The sequence below is a fragment of the Callithrix jacchus genome, chromosome 3, assembly GCF_049354715.1.
Source record: "Callithrix jacchus isolate 240 chromosome 3, calJac240_pri, whole genome shotgun sequence".
Classification (NCBI taxonomy): domain Eukaryota; kingdom Metazoa; phylum Chordata; class Mammalia; order Primates; family Cebidae; genus Callithrix; species Callithrix jacchus.
In genome coordinates, this window is record NC_133504.1 from 192,740,374 (window position 1) to 192,753,052 (window position 12,679).

The following is a 12,679-nucleotide window of genomic DNA, read 5'->3' on the forward strand; positions in this document are numbered from 1 at the left end:
CACACCTGTCATCTCAACACCTGAGGAGGCTGAAGCAGGAAGACTGCTTAAGGCCAAGAGTTCAGGACCAGCCTGGGCAACATAGCAAGACCCCATCTCTATAAGAAATAACTGAACATTCACATTAGATTAAACATTTGCTAGTATTGTTTTTAGATTTCTAGCTACGGATCGAATATATTATACAGATAATTTAAATGAGCAAGGGTTGTTCTGATCTGACAAAAATACTTTTCTGTGGAGTCACTGCATAACGGGCAAACTAAAGGCGAGCAAATGGGCAAGTTAAATAGATCCTAAGTTGTCCTGCGGTAGCTCAGGGTAAAGGGCAGTTCACTAAAGATAGGACAGTATCTACAGCTAAAGTAACCAGCAGGATGGTGAAGCTGAGGGCGTCTGCATGTGTCTTATGGGAGAAAGAGACACAGCATTTAATGATCACATTTACTTCTGAAAGAAACATGTCACGGAGATGAGATTAGCAGTTGATCAGCCCCAGACAGAGATGTCAGTCTGGTGAGCCCTGACCCCTCAGCTAGCTAACCTCCTTCCCACTAAAAAAATCTCCTATGAAGAGAAGTGTTTCTAAATGATGCCACATACAGTTGGGAAAACTCGGTCATTACTGTAAAGGAACTGCTGGAAAGAGCCCTGCTTCGGAACAGGACATCAATGTAAGCAGGACTGCAGACGCTCCGTAAGACCCCGCCAGCTAGGAGGCGAGACCAGCCAGGCCCCGCCAGGCAGATGTGCTGGTGTGCTCCAGGGTCTGCTTCCTAACAGGCCGGTCTAATCTTTGTTGGAAAAGCCGCTCAGGACCAGGCCCCACCCAGTCCACCACCTGCCCTCAGGGCACGATGAGGCTCTCCTTGTAGCAGAACCAGCAGGCTGTGGAGTCCTACAGCTCTGCCATGTGCAGGTGCTACCAGCCTGCTCTGCTCACCTGGGGAGTCCCCACCCACCCATCACAACTCAGCTCAGGAGGCCCCTTGGCTGTGCTGCCCTTCCTGATCCTCTCCGCCCCTCAGTGGCACTCAGCTGTTCTAAGCTTTGGGTTCCATAAAACTCTGCTGACACCTGCTTCAGGTTTGTATCTGTGGGTTGTTAACTGATTATGTGAGTGAATAATTTTTATAATTGCCTGTAGTGCTTCCAATAAATGAATAAAACCACATACAAAATAGTAGCCTCTCTCACTAAGTAATGGTGATGCCAGGCTCCATCTAGCATGATATTCTAGCATCATAAAACTGACCTCTGTGTAATCGGACACGAAAAATGACGTTGTTCCATCATATTCCACAAAATGCTTTGGGAACAATTTAACCCAGGTTTCATCTCCATAAAAGATGATTCTCTTCCCGGCTGCTTTTGCTTGTCTTATCACACTGTCTTCCAGCAGCGCAGGAGAATTGAGGTTCCTGAGGACATCGACAAAGCCAGGGAGGCTCCCTGTCATCAAGGCCTGCGGTAAGAAAATGCAAGGGTTAGACCACCGAATCCAAAACTGGAGCATGAGAAGGGCACTCAACTCAAGATCTTCTTTTTTTTTGAGACAGGATCTCTCTCTGTTGCCCAGGCTGGAGTGCAGGCGTGCAATGGTGGATCACTGCAGCCTTGAACTCCTGGGCTCAAGCGATCCTCGCACCTCGGCTTCCCAAGTAGCTGGGACTACAGGTGTGTGCCACCATATCCAGCATTTTTTTTTTTTTTTTTTTGGTAGACACAGGGTCTCCCTATGTTGCCCAGGCTGGTCTGAAGATCTTTTTATGGATAAAATAGGAAGGCATAAAGCTAGGGTATCTGTAGTACTGGTACCTAGGTCAATGTTAGGACAGTAATTAGGGTTAAGAAGGGAAAGTGGCACATAGATTCTGATAAAAAATAGTAAACTCAATAATAAAGACAACCACATTAAAGGACATTCATGGCTCATAGTAATCTTTGCAGCTGATAAGAGGATAAAGGGGCAGCTAAGAATAGCGAGACAACAGCAGCAGCCAGAGAAGCAGCTCTGGGTTCACAGCATAGCTGCAGCAAAGTGAGGTGTACGTTAGAAACATGAACCTGTGTATGCAAAGCCTCTGCCAGGTTCCCAATTAAGACTTAAATCTTCTCCATGTGACAAGCAAAGTCCCTACGACTCCTAACAATCAAGAAATTCCACTGTCTACCTTGGAGTGGAAAACCAGGATGAAAACAGTCCTAAGGCGTTAACTTTCAGCAATTTGCAAAGTGAACTGGGCCAGGGAGGCCAGTGGGATAATCTCTTCTGCTCTCACCCAAATGATGCACCATATTTTCTGGGAGGGATGGTGGGTGACATGTCCTTAGACCCTTCTGATAATAGAAATAAGTCAAGAATCTCCCTGATTTTAGCACAGAGGCCATAGTAATGGGTAATGGATGATCTCTGTGATTTAGTTATACAACCACCCTAGCACTGGCATCCTGGAACCTGTGCAACGAAAATCAACAGGAAGTTGGATAATGCCAGCAGGTGAAACAATTTTACCAAGAAATGTTCAACAGGAAATAAATGCAAGCATGAATTATCCAGACTTCTGGAATGCCACAGTGAAGAGCTCAGCAAAATCTCTCCCCCAGGAGCAATAATAAAACTGAATGAAACTGTCAAAAGCAAGTATTTTAGAAGTTTGGAAATTCACCAAAAATTACAGAACAGATTGAGAAGTCCTTATTTAAGAAAGAAAACGGAATCTCAGTAAGAACAGCAAGTGCCCATGGTGTTTCCACACAGGGCGGCTCCCACCTCGCTCCTTTCCAGCCCCATGTCCAGGGAGGTCATGAAAGCACAACAGGTGTGCTGAAGCACCTCTGACCAATCACGGGCTGACCACCAAGCTATGTGAAGCCAGGGCCAGCACTCAGGAAGACAGGCTTAAAAATAAAGACAAGAATTTGAAAACCAAAAGAACCAAAAGACCTAAGTCAAAACGTCAGTTGCTGCATGCTCCCGGGGAGACAGACTGCAGAATTAGTTTAGGACGTCACTATGCAAACAACCAAAATAACCCTAACAGCCACCACCCTAACAGCCCCACTAGAGTGGGGTCAAAATCAAGCTGAGGTGCGGTTTGCCTGGATATACACATTTGCTAAATACTGTATACACAAAAATGTAATTGTATAAAAACTGTATCTTGGCCGGGCGCAGTGGCTCACGCCTATAATCCCAGCACTTTGGGAGGCCGAGGCTGGTGGATCACAAGGTCAAGAGATCGAGACCATCCTGGTCAACATGGTGAAACCCCGTCTCTACTAAAAATACAAAAATTAGCTGGGCATGGTGGCGTGTGCCTGTAATCCCAGCTACTTGGGAGGCTGAGGCAGGACAAGTGCCTGAACCCAGGAGGCAGAGGTTGCGGTGAGCCGAGATCGCGCCATTGCACTCCAGCCTGGGTAACAAGAGCAAAACTCTGTCTCAAAAAAAAAAAAAAAAAAATTCTATCTCAATAAAGTTATTCTTTAAAATGTGAGCCTCTCTCACCCCAAAATTCTACTCCTTAAAAGGCAGCCAATTACTCTTCATGAGCATCCTTTTAGATTCTTTCCTTTGTGTGTGTGTAAAACCACAAATACATGAAGGTAGACAACTATACAAATTATTCTCAAACTTTTTCAATTAATAACATATCAGGAACCTCTTTACCCAGAAAAAATACAAGTATTTTATCTTTTTTCCAAACAGCTGCCAAGTATTACAGTGTGTGGTTGTACGATAACACATTTAGCCACGACCATTTTATTGGGTATTTATTTTAAACAGCTTCCTATGGAAGTGCCACTTGAGCTAAGACCGGAAGGTTGAAAAGTTGTGGAGGTGTGGTGGGACTTTCCAGGGGAAAACACCCACAAACTGCAAAGGTCCCAGGCAGAAAAGAGAGCAGCAGCACCCTTGAGGAACTGAGCTGCGTGTGAGCCGTGGGGGTGAAGGGCAAAGTACCACAGGAAGTGGCCCAACGAGGATGAAGAGGTGAACGGGAACGAGCTCGCACAGCGCCTTGAGGCACAAGTGACGACCTGTGTTCAAACGCAGCAGAGCGCAAAGTACTGAAGGGTTTTAAGGAGCAGTGTGGCAGAGTCTGGTTTGTGTCCAGGTGAGATTTGGGCAAGAAAGGTTCTAGGGCATTTTTAATAGTTCAGATTGAATCCCACAGCAGCCTGGACGATGGCGGTGGCAGTGGAGACACTGGCTCAGTCAACTTGTATTCACACCCACAGTATTTCAAGAGCACCTGTTCACCTCATTTTGTGTGCGGGGTAGAGATCATCGATCTTTACATTTTTATAATATGATAAAAAATGGCTTATGGATTGTTTTGTTTGCTCTGCTCTGATTACTAATAAAAAATTTTGGCTGGGAATGGTGGCTCACACCTGTAATCCCAGCACTTTGGGAGGCTGAGGCCGGCAGATCACCTAAGATTGGGAGTTCAAGACCAGCCTGACAAACACGGAGCAACCTCGTCTCTACTAAAAATACAAAATTAGCTGGGCATGGTGGTGCATGTGCCTGTAGTCCCAGCTACTCAGGAGGCTGAGGCAGGAGAATCGCTTGAACCCAGGAGGTGGAGGTTGTGGTGAACCAAGATGGCACCATTGCACTCCAGCCTGGGCAACAAGAGTGAAACCCCGTCTGAAAAAAAAAAGAATCTCTGCATACGTGTATTGGTGATTCTGCCTTCTTCCTTGGTGGATTCCGTTATATACTCGGCCCAGTTTCCACAGGACTGTCCCCCCTTGATCTGAACCTCTTTATACATCATGGGCTTGACATCTTGTATGTCATGTTCACTCTCAGTAATCTTTTCAGTTTATCATGTTAGACTTTATATTGACATTGACAATATCTATATAAAAGTTTTCTGTTTTCACCCCTTCTTTTGAAGCTTTTACAAGGCAGCTAGCTCCCTTGTCCTCACACTAGCTTGGGTTCTCACTCATATCTTTAAAGAGGGTAGGAACTACTTGGCACCCCCTCATCCCAGAAAGCGTGCAGGCAGCAGTTGGGCTGTCCTCACAGTCCCAGGAAACCTAAGGGAAAGCTCAGGTCTGTCAATCAATGCCAGCCATCACAATGACTAGAAAGTCCTTGAAGGAGGAGAAGGCATTCGACAATGAGGAACACGACTCTAAAACAAAGCTGCTGAGGGTCTGGCAAGTGAAAGCACACTGGGGATTTCAGGGTGGGCATCTGGCTGTAAAGGCATCAACATGAGCAGATGCTCTGAGCCTTTCTCGGACTGGAGGCCAGGCAAGGGACACTTTCCTCAACCACCACTGCCCAACCTACCAAACTCCAGGGCTGTACAACCTTAACTCCAGTGCGGGCAGATTTCTGTTCTAGCTCCTCCCTGATGGGGAATAAGGAGAAAGAATCCTCCAAGGACTGAAAATGAAACAAAACACTGGCTCTGGGGTGAGGCTCCCCAGCAAAGGTGAAATGAAACCAATAAGGTGGAGACGGAGGCCCCAACAACCAGTGCTGACATGCTGGTCTGAATAGAACCTCGAGCCCGCACAATCACTTACGCATTTTCTCAAACCTGCCTGTTAAATCTTAAATAAATAAATAAGGGAGAAAAGGGCTCCTTCCACACTTCTGATAGAGCAGATAAAGAAATCGGCGTCCCTGAATATCAGGGGCCTGGATATCTTCCAGATTCCCAGGGCTCGTTTCAGCAGAATGGAGGAAACTCTGGGTGCTGTGTTCAAAGGCACCTGCCCCTCTCCCCTTCATTCTCTCTCACCCCCTGCTCCATTCCTTCCAGAGCAGTCGTCACTGTCTGAAACAATCTTGATTGATTCATATTTTACCTACTTTCTATCCCTCCAATGAGAAAGGAAGCTCCGTGAAGACAATGCTGTCTTGTTCTTCACTGCATCCCTCCTGTCTAGAACACTGTGCGGCGCATAGTAGGTGTTCAATAAATACTGCTGAATGAAGGTCACATCACATTTAAGTGTGGCAGACAGAGTAAGAATTCAAGGAAAAAGTCAGTGAGCGACACGGCACTGCGCTTCCTTCAAGCTCAGACTGCTTTCATCCCGTGACTGTTCCCTGAGCACCTACCAATGCGGCTGCCCACAAGCCTTCAATCAGTACGTAGCTCCTTCTCACCAATAATAAGGTGTCACGTCATCAACCACACAGCTAAGGCTCGGTCAGAGACTTCACGCCACACTCGCATGCCATACACTCACACACGCTTCAATGCCCCCTGCTTCTTTCTGCCCCCACCTTTATTCATCCTTCCTGTCTCAGCTGGAATGCAATTTCCTCAGCCAGGCTTTCTCACCCCCAATCTAACCCCACTACTCAGCATTGAACAACACATCCTGCTGTTTTCATCATGCACTGACCACAACTGCACGTTTTCATATGCTCTTTTGTTTAGTGGCCGTACATCTCACTAAAGGCTAAAACTCCATGAAGGCAGACATACTATTTTTTCCGATTTTTTTTTTTTTTTGAGACGGAGTTTCGCTCTTGTTACCCAGGCTGGAGTGCAATGGTGCGATCTCGGCTCACCGCAACCTCCGCCTCCTGGGTTCAGGCAATTCTCCTGCCTCAGCCTCCTGAGTAGCTGGGATTACAGGCACGCATCCCCATGCCCAGCTAATTTTTTGTATTTTTAGTAGAGACGGGGTTTCACCATGTTGACCAGGATGGTCTCGATCTCTTGACTTCGTGATCCACCTGCCTCGGCCTCCCAAAGTGTTTTTTTCTTTTTTAAAGACGGGGTTTCACCATGTTGGTCAGGCTAGTCTTGAACTCCGGACCTCAGGTGATCCGCCCGCCTTGGCCTCCAAAGTGCTTCAACTACAGGCATGAGCCACTACGCCCGGCCTTGCCAATTGTATACTCATTAAAATATCAGCACATAGTTACTCAAAAGTTTTTAACCCAATCCATGAAGACTTACTTTTTTATTTACCCATGGTTCTTGGGAAACGCACTATGTATTTCAAAGCTACTGTCACTAGGTCGAACACCTGAAGGACATGGCAGAAACAGTCATAATTGTTGAGGCCAGATCATATTGATTTGATCATTATTTATACTGGTGAACAATTTTGGAGAAGTCACATTTAACTTATTTGAGTTTGCTTTCCTATCTATAAAGTTTAGAGACAGAACTAGATAAACTCTAAAGACTCCTTCCAAGATTATAAATGACCCAGTGGCAATTAAAGAAGAAAGGTTACTAAGAATGTTATCTCTTGTAATCCCAGCACTTTGGGATCACGAGGTCAAGAGATAGAGACCATCCTGGCCAACATGGTGAAAGCCCGTCTCTACTAAAAATACAAAAAATTAGCTGGGCATGGTGGCGCGTGCCTGTAATCCCAGCTACTCAGGAGGCTGAGGCGGGAGAATTGCCTGAACCCAGGAGACGGAGGTTGCGGTAAGCCGAGATCTCGCCATTGCACTCCAGCCTGGGTAACAAGAGCGAAATTCCGTCTCAAAAAAAAAAAAAAAGAATGTTATCTCTTGGGGTAGGTTAGCCTGGATGATCTTGCTCTAAATCTTTTATACTTCCCACGAAGCATGAGTTTCGGCTACTTGATAAGGGGCACAAATCATGAGTCTCAGTTCCGTCCTGTGTGAGGCTCTTTCAGCATTCTTATAGCTGAAAGCACCAGCCAAATGATAGCACCAAATTTCCAACTTCTTAAAATTGCAACTCCAAGCAAAAGACTACAGAGGCCCCCCCAAATCTTCAAAAGAGCCAAACCGTGATTCATAAAACATTAAGGCAAACTTACCTTGATTCGAGGCATAGTAACCGTAGGTGGCTTTGCTTCAGCCACAAAACTGTGAGATGCTCCTTTTTCCACGAGATAAGTTGTGTAGGGCATAAATTTCACACCCTTTGACCCAAACACGAAATCATCTCTCAAGGCATCTATCAGAACAATAACAACTTTACCGAAGAGAGGTGGTGGGAGCGTGGTCCAGTTAGAACTGGCTCCTAAGTGGAAGAAAAGAAGGAAATTGAACTTTCAACTGTCCTGAGCATTCGTGCACCTTCACAATCTAGCTTCTACCTACATCTCCAGCACAAATCCTGCCCTATCTACATAACGCAACCCAAAAGGAGGCGACGTGTACTTGGTAGGTAGTGCTAGGGGTACAGGGCGGGGGTTAACAGGAGTAACCTTAGGGACCCACAGTAGTAAGCAGTGAATTATCCTTTGTATGGTTAGAAGTACTGGGGCAAGGGGGTCCCTAAATAAGGGTCCTGGAATGGGACATTTAAGGAGCTTGACCTAAAACGCAGAGCTGCAGGTACGCCATGGCTGGGCGTTTACATGGTCAGTGGCTGGTGGTGTGTGCACGTGATCGAGACCATATGCCTTTATTTGCTGTGTGTGGCTGGGTAGGTGAAGACTAGGGAGAACATCTTGGAGGAACGTAAGAGAACCAAACCCGAGGGGATCCGCAGGGGTCTTATCTGTTGTGCGCTAGGGGCCAAAATGGGCACCCGGAGCAGGGAGTGACCCAAAGGCTGCTCAGGAAAGGGGCGGGGGCTCTGGACGAGTAGAGCTGGAGGCTGAATGGATACAGCTTACTTTGTGATCAGGAAGGAAGGTCGAAGTGGGGCCAGTAGCGGTGGCTGCCACAAAGTTATAGGAATACAGGAAAGAGACGCTGGAGCGGTTAATAGGAAGGAAGGAAGGAAGGAGGGAGGGAGGGAAGGAAGGAAGGAAGAAAGGAAGGAAGGAACGGAGAGAGGGAGGAAGGGAGGGAGGAAGGGAGGGAGGAAGGATGGAAGGAAGGAAGGGAGAGAGCAAGGAAGAGAGGAAGGGAGGGAGGGAGGGGAGGAAGAGAGAGGGGCGGGGGGAGGGAGAGAGAAAAAAAAGAAAGAGAGAAAAGAAAGAAAAAGAAAAGAGAGAAGAAAAAGAATTTCTGGGGATGGGGACCATAATGGAAGAGACCACCGGGGAGCGCTGAGAAGAAATCCGAGCAGCGAGGCTCAGAAAAAGGGTAAACGGGTCTAGGGTCAGGGGAGCGGAGACGCCCGGGAGGGGTCCGTACCAGCTGAGGGTTCGGGCGCTGGGGGCTCTGCTCCGTGTTCGGTCCCGGCAGAGGAACGAACGGGAGCCGGGAAGAATCCCCGAAGGAAGACCGCGATCCCGAGCACCTCGATCGCTACACAACAGGCTGCGAAAGTCCCGGCGCCCAGCCGCATCCTGCACACACGCTAGGCGGGAGGCGAAACAGACCCCACTTGAAGCCTCCCTCTGCTGCAGCCGCACTTCCGGGTCCAGGGAACCGCCTCTGAGCAAGAGCGCCAGCCCTGAACTTCGCAGCCAGCCACGGCGACGTCACTTCCTGCGCGTCACGGCGGAGTCACGCCGGAAATACGCACAGCGGGTGGCACTCCCGGGGCTCTAGGGCCGCCTTCCTGGAGAGTCCGCGACGGGCGCTGCCCACCGCGAGGAACAAGGTTTTAAAATTTTTTAATTTAAAAACCTTTTTTATAGGGGCCGGGCGCGGTGGCTCAAGCCTGTAATCCCAGCACTTTGAGAGGCGGAGGAGGGTGGATCACGAGGTCAAGAGATCGAGACCATCCTGGTCAACATGGTGAAACCCGTCTCTGCTAAAAATACAAAAATTAGCTGGGCATGGTGGCGCGTGCCTGTAGTCCCAGCTACTCGGGAGGAGGAGGTAGGAGAATTGCCTGAACCCAGGAGGAGGAGGTTGTGGTGAGCCGAGATCGCGCCATTGCACTCCAGCCTGGGAAACAAGAGCGAAACTCCGTCTCAAAAAAAAAAAAAAAAACAAACCTTTTTTTATTCGGCACATTGTAACGGCACATATTTATGGGTACAATTTGATGTTCATATACACATACGTTGTCTAATTATCGAACCAGGGGAGACTGTCCTAATACCTCACTGTTGCAGTCACCTGCAGTGCGCGAGAACACCAGAATTCGTCCTCCTGATGGTTACTTCGTGCCTACGACCAACCTCTCCCAGCCCTCCCTTCCTTCCCCACAATCTCTAGAGACCACTGTTCTATTCCCTGTTTCTCTGTCAATTGAAAAACAAAATTCAGGCCGGGCGCTATGCCTCACGTCTTAATCCCAGCATTTTGGGAGGCCGAGGTGCGCAGATGACGAGTCAGGAGTTTGAGAGCAGCCTGGCCAACATAGTGAAACTCCGTCTCTACTAAAAATGCAAAAAATTAGCCGGGCGTGGTGACGCGTGCCTGTAGTTCCAGCTGCTCGGGATGCTGAGGCAGGAGAATCGCTTGAACCCGGGAGGCAGAGGTTGCAATGAGCCAAGATCGCGCCATTGCACTGCGGCATGGTGACAGAGGGAGACTCCGTCTCAAAAACAGAAGTCAACCCAATACCTCAGACAACACTGTCTTAAAGATTCCACCTGAGAGGTATATGTCTTCCTCTATCAGTCTTATTTTGCTTATATGATCTCCTCAGGTTTATCCGTGCTGTAGCAAATGATAGGATTTCATTCTTTCATTAGGGCTGAATAGTACTCCATTCTGTATATATATATATATATATATACACCACATTTTCATTATCTGTTGTGAAAGGAAAGTCTTGGGGCCCCCTAAGGGAGAAGTCAAGCTGGGGACTGCTCAGGACAAACCTGCCTCCCATTCTATTCAAAGTCATCCCTCTGCTCACTGAGATAAATGCATATTCTGCTAGCCTCCTTTGGAGAGGCTTATCAGAAATTCAAAGAATGCAACCATTTGTCTCTCACCCACCTGTGACCTGGAAACCCCCTCCCTGCTCCTGGTTGTCCCCACCTTTCTGGACAGAACCAATATCCTTTTTTTTGAGATGGAGTCTCACTCTGTCACCCAGGCTGGAGTGTGATCTTGGCTCACTGCAACCTCCGCCTTCCCAGGTTCAAGCAATTTTCCAGCCTCAGCCTCCTGAGTAGTTGGGATTACAGGTATCTGCCACCACGCCTGGCTAATTTTTGTATTTTTAGTAGAGATGGGGTTTCACCATGTTGATCAAGCTGGTCTCAAAATCCTGACCTCATGATCTGCCCGCCTCGGCCTCCCAAAGTGCTGGGATTACAGGTGCGAGCCACCACTCCTGGCCTGGCCTGACATATATGATTGATGTCTCATGTCTGCCTAAAATGTATAAAACTAAGCTGTGCCCCGACCACCTTGGGTGCACATCGTCAGGACATCCTTAGGCTGTGTCACAGGCATGCGTTCTTAACTTTGGCAAGTAAGCCTCCACAAATGATTGAGACTTGTCATTTTTCTCAATTGACATTTGGTAAGCACTGGGGGATCCTGAGTGAAGGTAATCCAGCCTGCAGCAGCTCACCTGTTGGTCCTTGGTACTGGCTTGGGCACCTTATTGCCCAAACTGATGGGATAATTGCCGAAGTTCCTGGTTCCTCCAGGAATCCCTGATCTTCCAGTGTTTTTCAGGTGGGGATCTGATGTTTATTTGCTGTTAAAATAACTCCTTTTCTGGGAGTTTCCACTCGCTTCCATCAAGGAAGGCAAGCCTGCCTGCTTCTGCATCTGTAGAGAGCGGTCTTCAGATTGGGCCCTATCAGTAGGTAAGAAAACTGGTTTGGGATTTTGTCTTGCAAATTCTTTTAAAATGACTAAAAATAGCATTAACAACCAGCTGATGTTAATTTCTGCTTACACTTAGAGCGTTCAGAAATCATGTAATTTGTGTGATCATTGTGAGTTTTGCTTACCTGTTCTGCTGTTTGTTTCTGTCTTGTTGGGGTTTTTTTGTTTTTTGTTTTGTTTTGTTTTGTATGTTTTTGTCCTTTCCGTTATCGGATCTGACCAACTCCAAACCCTCTAGCGCATGAGCATGGAATCTTCCCCTCTGTAGAAATGAAGGCACCTTGTTCCCCTCAGCCTTTCCGGGCATTCTCAGACAACTGAGAATCATGTGAGAGTGTCTGGGAGGAATGCTCCTTAAGACATGCAGCGGCTCTAAATAGGTTTCCCCCTCAGAAGAACATACTTAGGGTCTAATCTCAGCTGGCAGGTGCATATAAGGAGCTGAGCCCTCCTGCACCTTGAGCCGCTGACACTGTGCCAGGCAGCTGCCACACAGATGGACCAAACCAGTTCAGGGGGTAATAGCCCTGAAAAGCCAGGTCTGCAAGCAACACATTTTGGGTCCCACACACATCCCGACTTGGCCAAATCCGAAGGGGAACTCTACATTACGGGAGCAAGGCCTCTGAAGCGGCTTAATACCCCACTCTGCCCCACACACAAAAAGGGTGGTGTGGCTGGGGGAGGAAAATGGTCAGCAAAAGGAAAAAAAAAAGAGAAAAGATTTTGACTTTGACTATTAAGGGACTTTATTTACATAACAAGGCCACCTTTTTGCCAGTCAGACCAAATTGAAAGAGCAGTGGTTATACTTCTGAAATAACAGCATTTTGTTCTAGCCAAAATATGGTAATGAGATTTAAAAATATGTGTTTGAAGGTGCTCAGTGGTTAAAAGTTAGCTTAATTAAAAGGCTAGCATCCAAGAGTTGTGTGTGCTGTGTGTGTTCATGTTTGTGTTTAGAAAGTTTTCATGTTTGTGTTTTCTGTTTGTTTTTCTCTCCTAGGACCTTGTCTTTTTTTTGAGTAAAGGTTTTTTTTTTTTTCTCAGTTCACTGAA

General features: G+C 47.3%; 2 protein-coding genes across 12 annotated transcripts in view; one reads left to right on the forward strand and one right to left on the reverse strand.

Annotated features, from left to right (window-relative positions):
• Positions 1–9,312, reverse strand: part of PIGG (phosphatidylinositol glycan anchor biosynthesis class G (EMM blood group)) — a 45,678-nt gene extending 36,366 nt beyond the window's left edge. For all 8 annotated transcript variants that reach the window (XR_013533249.1, XR_013533248.1, XR_013533247.1 and 5 more), the window contains exons 1-3: positions 9,068–9,312; positions 7,795–8,000; positions 1,256–1,465 (exon numbers count right to left, since the gene is read on the reverse strand). Coding sequence is in view for 4 of the 8 variants with exons in the window: in XM_078367768.1 (XP_078223894.1) it covers positions 1,256–1,465; positions 7,795–8,000; positions 9,068–9,221 (570 nt within the window). In the remaining 4 variants the exon portion in view is untranslated. The remainder of the gene's footprint in view (positions 1–1,255; positions 1,466–7,794; positions 8,001–9,067) is intronic.
• Positions 9,313–9,381: 69 nt separating this feature from the next.
• LOC103792162 (zinc finger protein 141-like) overlaps positions 9,382–12,679 on the forward strand; it is a 117,928-nt gene continuing 114,630 nt past the window's right edge. For 2 of the 4 annotated variants that reach the window (XR_013533255.1, XR_013533257.1), the window contains exons 1-2: positions 9,382–9,479; positions 11,465–11,598. The gene's annotated coding sequence lies outside the window, so the exon portion shown is untranslated. Of the gene's footprint in view, positions 10,430–11,454; positions 11,599–12,679 lie in introns of all 4 variants that reach the window. The other 2 variants (XR_013533261.1, XR_013533260.1) reach the window with 2 other exon arrangements.